This window comes from Papio anubis, chromosome X (genome assembly GCF_008728515.1).
Source record: "Papio anubis isolate 15944 chromosome X, Panubis1.0, whole genome shotgun sequence".
NCBI classification, from domain to species: domain Eukaryota; kingdom Metazoa; phylum Chordata; class Mammalia; order Primates; family Cercopithecidae; genus Papio; species Papio anubis.
In genome coordinates, this window is record NC_044996.1 from 136203420 (window position 1) to 136210544 (window position 7125).

At 48.9% G+C, this 7125-nt stretch overlaps 2 protein-coding genes across 12 annotated transcripts in view; both read right to left on the minus strand.

Moving 5' to 3' along the window:
- Nucleotides 1-7125, minus strand: part of TBL1X (transducin beta like 1 X-linked) — a 261662-nt gene that overhangs the window by 96133 nt on the left and 158404 nt on the right. The window lies entirely within an intron of this gene.
- Nucleotides 3502-7034, minus strand: LOC116271820 (zinc finger protein ubi-d4-like). 2 transcript variants are annotated; one of them, XM_031660572.1, is made up of 6 exons: nucleotides 6746-7034; nucleotides 6514-6592; nucleotides 5962-6003; nucleotides 4782-4919; nucleotides 4528-4656; nucleotides 3502-4339 (listed from the first exon to the last, which is right to left on the minus strand). In XM_031660572.1, exons 1-6 carry the CDS (start codon nucleotides 6878-6880, stop codon nucleotides 4155-4157), a joined length of 708 nt encoding a protein of 235 aa, XP_031516432.1. In that variant the 5' UTR covers nucleotides 6881-7034; the 3' UTR covers nucleotides 3502-4154. The 2 variants fall into 2 exon arrangements, with proteins under 2 accessions (XP_031516432.1, XP_031516433.1); XM_031660573.1 differs by lacking the exon at nucleotides 5962-6003 and having other exon boundaries at nucleotides 3505-4339; nucleotides 6746-7031.

Genomic DNA, 7125 nt, shown 5'->3' on the forward strand with positions numbered 1-7125 from the left:
CGAAACAGAAAGAGAGAGCTCACCATCTAAAACATTTCCAACAGTCAAATATCTTTGCTGACTGGTGATCAGAATTTCCAAACTACTAGGGGACTCTGATGGTCCCCTTTGACTTTAGTGTCTGGGCATGGGATGCTGAGGTCACAAAAAACATATGGAATCTCATCTTACCAGATCAGGAATATGTATGTCCAAGGTATCGTGGTACAAAGAGACACATGCAACATGTGCGTCATGCTTCGTGTTACATGAGTTTAGTCTTCCCTAACACTCTGGCCCCCACTGCATCACCGTCCCCTGACATCTCAAAGATGAGAAGACCTTTCACTACATTGCCAGGAAGACTGGAATCTAGGAATGATCCCAGGTGGTCTGACCCTAAGTCCCATCAGCTTCCCATTACACCACATGACTTATCTTAAAATAAAAAATAAAAACAACCAAAAAAAAGGAACTCATTCTTCTACTAGTTTGCATTTTCTTTTCTGTTTTTGTTGTTGTTGTTGCTGTTTTTTTTTTTTTTTTTTTTGAGACAAAGCCTCACTCTGTTGCCCAGGCTGGAATGCAGTGGCATGATGTCAGCTCACTGCAACCTCTGCTCCCTGGGTTCAAGTGATTCTCCTGCCTCAGCCTCCCGAGCAGCTGGGATTACAGGCACCCGCCACCTTGCCCAGCTAATGTTTTGTATTTTTAGTAGAGAAGGGGTTTCACCATCTTGGTCAGGCTAGTCTCGAACTCCTGACTTCGTGATCTACCTGCCTCAGTCTCCCAAAGTGCTGGGATTACAGGCGTGAGTCCCCGCACCTGGCCTAGTTTGCATTTTCTTTTACCTTACCTATATCTTGTTTGCACATCTCAACCACATTGTACCCATACCTAGTGTAAGCCATCTTTCTCTCCTCCGGATTTCAGTATGGCCTTGTTTTCCAAACATTACACTCTAACAGTGCAAGCTAGCAAACTCTGAGAAGTAGCACGATCCTGGAGTGAGGCTGTCCTCGGCTAAATCCCAGAATTTCGTGCTGAGGACTCCGTGTCCCCCAGTCAATAACTTAACCTCTCTGTGCCACTAAGTGAGTACAATGCTTTATAGTTACACTGTATGAATTTACATATTCAAATATAAGTAAAGCCATACATGTAGGCTTGTAAAAAAAACAATATAATCACACAGTGGGAATAGCTACACTCACTGGTCATTGGAATGCTGTTGTGTTCCTTTTGTTCTATTAATATTCTCAGACCTTAAAAGCAAACATAAAAGCGAGATGAAACTTTTATGTATTTTTACCACAATTAAACACATAAAAATTTAAAAACCAAGATGAACCTGCAGACGTTTTCACCAGTCCCTCCCAAAAGGATAAATTTGAGCCATTTCTTTAAAAGGAACTTAAAATAGTCATACAAGTAAAAGTATCAAGTGAGTGAAGCTGTAGTTTCAAATGGAACATAATATTTATCTGTGGCTTTCTTAAATGGAAACATATTACTTGGTTCTCAAACTGAATTTTTTATTTTTTATTTTTTTTTTTTTTTTTTTTTGAGACGGAGTCTTGCTCTGTTGCCCAGGCTGGAGTGCAGTGGCCGGATCTCAGCTCACTGCAAGCTCCGCCTCCCGGGTTCACGCCATTCTCCTGCCTCAGCCTCCCGAGTAGCTGGGACTACAGGCGCCCGCCACCTCGCCCGGCTAGATTTTTGTAGTTTTTAGTAGAGACGGGGTTTCACCGTGTTAGCCAGGATGGTCTCGATCTCCTGACCTCGTGATCCGCCCGTCTCGGCCTCCCAAAGTGCTGGGATTACAGGCTTGAGCCACCGCGCCCGGCCCAGATGCAGGAATCTTATGTAGGAACCACGCTGTCCCTCTCTACCGCAGATTCAGTCACTGTCATCTCTCACTTGAGTCCTTTCAGAGCTCCTAATCGATCAAATCGCCTCCAGTTTTTTTTTTTTTTCCCTAAAGCCCAAGCTCTATAGATATATTTTTTTGAGACAGGGTATTGCTGTCACTCAGGCTGGAGTGCAGTGGTGCAATCACAGCTCACTGCAGCCTTGACCTCCTGGGCCAAGTGATCCTCCTACCTCAGCCTCAAGTAGCTGGGACTATAGGCACACACAACCACACCAGCTAATTTTTGAATTTTTCTGGACAGACAAGGTCTCCTTATGTTGCCCAGGCTGGTCCTCAATTCCCAGGCTCAAGCAATCCTCCCACCTCAGCCTCCCAAAGTGCTTGGATTACAGGTGTGAGACGCCGTGCCCAGTGACTATTTCTTTTTGAGACAAGGTCTCGCTTTGTTGCCCAGGCTGGAGTGTGGTGGTGTGATCGTGGCTCACTGCAGCCTCAAACTCCTGGGTTCAAGTGATCCTCCCACCTCAGCCTGCCAAGCAGCTGGGGTTAACATGTGTGCCACCACACCTGACTAAGTTTTAATTTTTTTTGTGGAGACAGGGTCTCCCTATGTTGCTCAGGCTGGTTCTGAATTCCTGGGCTCAAATGATCCTCCCGCTTCAGCCTCTCAAGTGTTAGGATTATATGCATAAGCCTCCATCCTTGTCCCTACAGTCTACCCTCCACACAGCAGCCAAAGTCTTCTTTTAAAAATATAAGACAAGGGCCAAGCGCGGTGGCTCACGCCTGTAATACCACCATTTTGGGAGGCTGAGGCAGGTAGATCACCTGAGGTCAGGAGTTCGAGACAAGCTTGGCCAACATGGTGAAACCCGGTCTCTACTAAAAATTAGCCAGGCGTGGTGGCAGGCGCCTGTAATCCCAGCTACTTGAGAGGCTGAGACAGGAGAATTGCTTGAACCTGGAGGCAGAGGTTGCAGTGAGCTGAGATTGTGTCACTGCATTCCAGCCTGGGTGACAACAGTAAAACTCCATCTTGAAATAAATAAATAAATAATAAAATAAAATATAAGACAATACCAAACATGGTGGGTTCCCGCCTGTAATCCCAGCACTTTGAGAGGCCAAGGTGGGAGGATTGCTTGAGCTCAGGAGTTTGAGACCAGCTCAGCAATATGGCAAGACCCTGTCTCTATCAAAAATATAAAAAAAAGAAGCCAGGCATGGTGGTGTGCATCTGTGGTCCCAGCTATCTGGGAGGCTGAGGTGGAAGGATTGGATTGCTTGAGCCTAAAGGGAGAGGTGGTAGTGAGCTAAGATTGCATCGCTGCACTCCAGCCTGGGTGACAGAGAGACTCTGTCTCAAAATAAATAAATAAATACATAAAGAATAAATAAACAGCCGGGCGCGGTGGTTCACACCTATAATCCCAGCACTTTGGGAGGCTGAGGCAGGCGGATCACCGGACGTCAGGAGTTCGATACCAGCCTGGCCAACATGGAGAAACCCCATCTCTACTAAAAATACAAAATTAGTCAGATGTGGTGGCACGTGTCTGTAATCCCAGCTACTTGGGAGGCTGAGGCAGGAGAATCGCTTGAACCCGGAAGGCAGAGGTTGCAGTGAGCCAAGATCGTGCCACTGTACTCCAGCCTGGGCGACACAGCAAGACTCCATCTCAAAAAAATAAATAAATAAAATAAATAAATACATACATACATAAATAACCATGTCACTTCCCTGATTAAAACCCTTTGACAGTGTCCTATTGTACCTAGAATAAAATCCAAGGCCCCACAGATCTGGCAGTGCTTGCCTCTCTCATCTCATCCCCCACCATCCTCTCCCATGCCCTATCATTTGGCTTGTCCACTATAAGGCCTTGGCACTGGCTACTCCTTTCCTGGGACTGCTCTACCTCCAAATCTTCTTGACTGGCTCCTTGGTATCACCAAAATTTCAACACCAGCATCCCCCTCCCAGAAGAGCCATACCTCACCATCAAAATAAATCACTTATGCAATTATTCTCTGCCACATTACTGGTTTCATTTTTTTCATGGCACATTATACAAATCTCACATCCTTGCTTATTGTTGTTCCTGTAAGAACGTAAATCTCATGAGGCAGGGACCTTGTTTGTCTTTAGTATCTTTAGTGCCTAGAACAGTGTCTGACATAAAATCAGCACTCAATATATATATTATCTGGCAACAAATCAGAGTTCTGACTGAGATGCTAGGGAGGGGCATGTGGCATGTAGGAGGGATCTTGCTCCCTTTTTAAAAAAAGAAAGCTCACTTTAGAGGGAACTGTGCAAACAGCAGTAAAAGCCCAGAAGGAGCCATGCTGAGGAGGGGGCGGGGATACACACGTCATTCTCAGAGGTGCCACAGATGTTGCAACATTTGCACTCGATGCACTGCCAGCGGTACGTCTTCACTGCCGCCATCATCACGGGGGTAAACTGGAGGCAAGATGGATGCCCTGTAGTGGGGGAAGTGAGTGAGACAGACAGTTGGAAATGCAGGGGGAAGAGAAGAGCTCCTGCTTGTGGCTACATCTTCTCTTGGTTAGGTAAAGAGAGGTGGGCTGGTTATGACAGCACTAGAGGCCAGCAAGCCAAGAGCCCCTTGGGGACTGGGCACAGCAGCAGCCTTCACGGGAGGCAGTACCTGAGCGGCCACAGTCAGAACAGGACACCAGCTCCTCAGGTTGTCCCGTCTTCTTGTTAATCTTTGAGTCCCCCAGGCAGAAGTCACAGTAGTTGTTGGGCAAGGCCAATCCATCAGGACCCTTTTTGGCTGCAGAGAGAAAGACTTTTGATGACGCCCATGGGGTCCCTGAGCCACTCAACACCCATGCAAGGAGTGGTTTTCATAACCAGGCCAACTTCTGCTTGCCCACCACTTCTGACACCTCAGCTTACATTTCTGCTCCTCAGACCTCTGGGAAACAGGAGTGGGTGGCTGGGAGTCTTCCTTGTCCTCGCCCTCCTCCTCAGCCAAGTGGGAGTGGGCATAGTGGTAACTGAGGCCTGGTCGGTTCTTGTAACGTTTTCCACAAACTGAGTGGGGAGAAGATTGCAGAGAAAGGTGTTAGGATACAAGAGTAACATGTCCCCACCCCTGCAAACTGTGGGGGCTCCACCTGAGGCAGAGGGCAACCATCCCTTCCCCTAGCAGCTCTACTCTGGGACAGGCCTTGAGTGATGGCCCCTTTCCCTCAGCCACGAGCATCAAGCCCTGGGGCTCTCTAGCCTCTGGGACTCTTTCACCTCCTAAACTCCAACCCCATGGCCACCACTGCTCTTCCATGTTGACTTTTTGGGGCTTAGCCCTCGCCCCATCACTAGTTAGTTGCTCTGGGATATAGTAACAGTCTGGGACGCTCCAGGTCAGGAAAGGGAAGGATATTCCTATAAGTCTTTGGTGTGGCAGGAAGGGGGAAAAGCGGATAAAACTCCAAACGTTTTTACCCATCAGTAAACGTGGGAGGCTCATGCTACCCCACACAGACCATGGAGCCCATCTCCTCTGAATGTGCGTAAATAAGCAGGGGTGGGTTTCTTGGGGATATCCTATCAATGAAGCCAGTTGGGCAGTTGTCCCCAGAGAAATTCAAACACACTCCCACATAATTGCCCTGCCCAGGCCTGCCAATCAGCAAGGAAAGCAGATCCCCACAAGGCATTTTGTCATCTTGACAGGTAATACCAAGAAGGGCAAGGGGGCCAGCAGGAAAGGAATGGGGAGAGAGGATGGCAGGAGGTGGTGGGGCAGTGGGGAACATGAGCTGACCACCAGGTGCCTGATCTGGGGAGGGAGCGGAAGGGTCTGATTGTAATGGGCTCCTGATAATGCTTCTGAAGCCACCCCATGCACTGGGCTGAGCAGCTCTAGGAGTAGGTTTGTGGGAGACAAGCAGTGGTAAAGGCAGCCTCCAGGACTTTGAGGAGTAGAGCACAGCAGAAGTTCCACTGCTCCTACCCCCATGCCATTCCAGAGATTTTAAAGCTAGCATCCCAGGAAATGAGAAAGGCAGGAGGAACAAGGGAAGAGGGAAAAAGGGACAGGAAAACCGCAAGTCTGAAAAGTTGAGAGAGCTACCTCTCTGGGGCGCTTTCGAGGTATGCTTTTGTTTGAAACTATCTGAAAGACAGAAAGAAAAGTCATGAGAAGAAGGCCTTGATACACTTGAGACAGGAGCAGCATCAGCAGGAAAGCGGAGCAAACGAGAGAGAAACCCCAGCGGCGATGGTGCTCCCAGGGTGGAGGGACAGAAGCGGGGCAAGGCAGAGAGAAAGAAAAAGAGAACAGATGTTGAAAAACTCAGTGTCAGACCCCTGGGGCCCTGGCTTAACTGAGGCCAGGAGACCTGCAGGCCGTCTGTTGAGAGGCCAACCCTGCCTGCTATGGCCCCCACAAGCAACCCCACCCCAGAAGATGGCAGAAATCTTTCCCAGAGCATGCAGGTCCCACCCGTCATATAGCAGGGCCCCAGGCCTCCCAGGGGTCTCAGACGGAAGCAGTCAGCAGGCAGGACAAGAACCCAGGTTTGTTTTAAAACTCTGGGCAAAAACATAACCCTCCCTCCTCTCATAGCCTGAGCAGGAGCTGGGTCCAAGGCAAGGTCTACCCACCCACTTGTGAGGCACTCACTGTCACAGGCATACGGTTTATCCCGGTCCTCCAGGATGGAAGCATCCAGCTTCTTACGGGCACTGCCCACACCCTTACCCTGCCATGAAGAGCAAAGAGACACCCTTATTGTGGTAGCTGGGCCTGAGGAGTTAGACTCTTTGGGAAGTGGCTGCTAATCTCACTTGAAATAAAACAAGGAATTCCCTAGGCCACCCTGTCCCAAGATGCAGGTAGCACGCTGGCCCCTCACCTTGGATTTCCCCTTTCCCCGACGCTTGGGAGTATCTTCTTCATAGTCTTCATCATCGAGGTCATCCAGGAAGTCATCTGGTTCTAGGATCCGCTGAGTGGACAGCAGGGTTAGCATGGGTAGAAATATGTGCATCCAAAAGCTCCCCTATGATGAGATTGGCCAAGGCCACCCAGAACCTCCTCTGTGACCTGGTCCCACCCACAGGTGAATGAGCCTCATTTCTCACCAACACCCTTCAAGCACCCTACAATCCTGCTCCTGCTCCCTTCCATACTTTGGGATTTCTTTTTTTTTTTTTTTTGAGACGGAGTCTTGCTCTGTTGCCCAGGCTGGAGTGCAGTGGCGCAATCTCGGCTCACTGCAAGCTCCGCCTCCCG

Coding starts and splice junctions, on each gene's coding strand:
- LOC116271820 (XM_031660572.1), bottom strand. CDS start 6,880: ATGCACATATTTCTACCCATGCTAACCCTGCTGTCCACTCAGCGGATC. Junction 4,657..4,781: donor GAGGTCTGAGGAGCAGAAAT/GTAAGCTGAGGT, acceptor TTCTCTCTGCAG/CCAAAAAGGGTCCTGATGGA. Junction 4,340..4,527: donor TTCTGACTGTGGCCGCTCAG/GTACTGCCTCCC, acceptor CCCCCACTACAG/GGCATCCATCTTGCCTCCAG.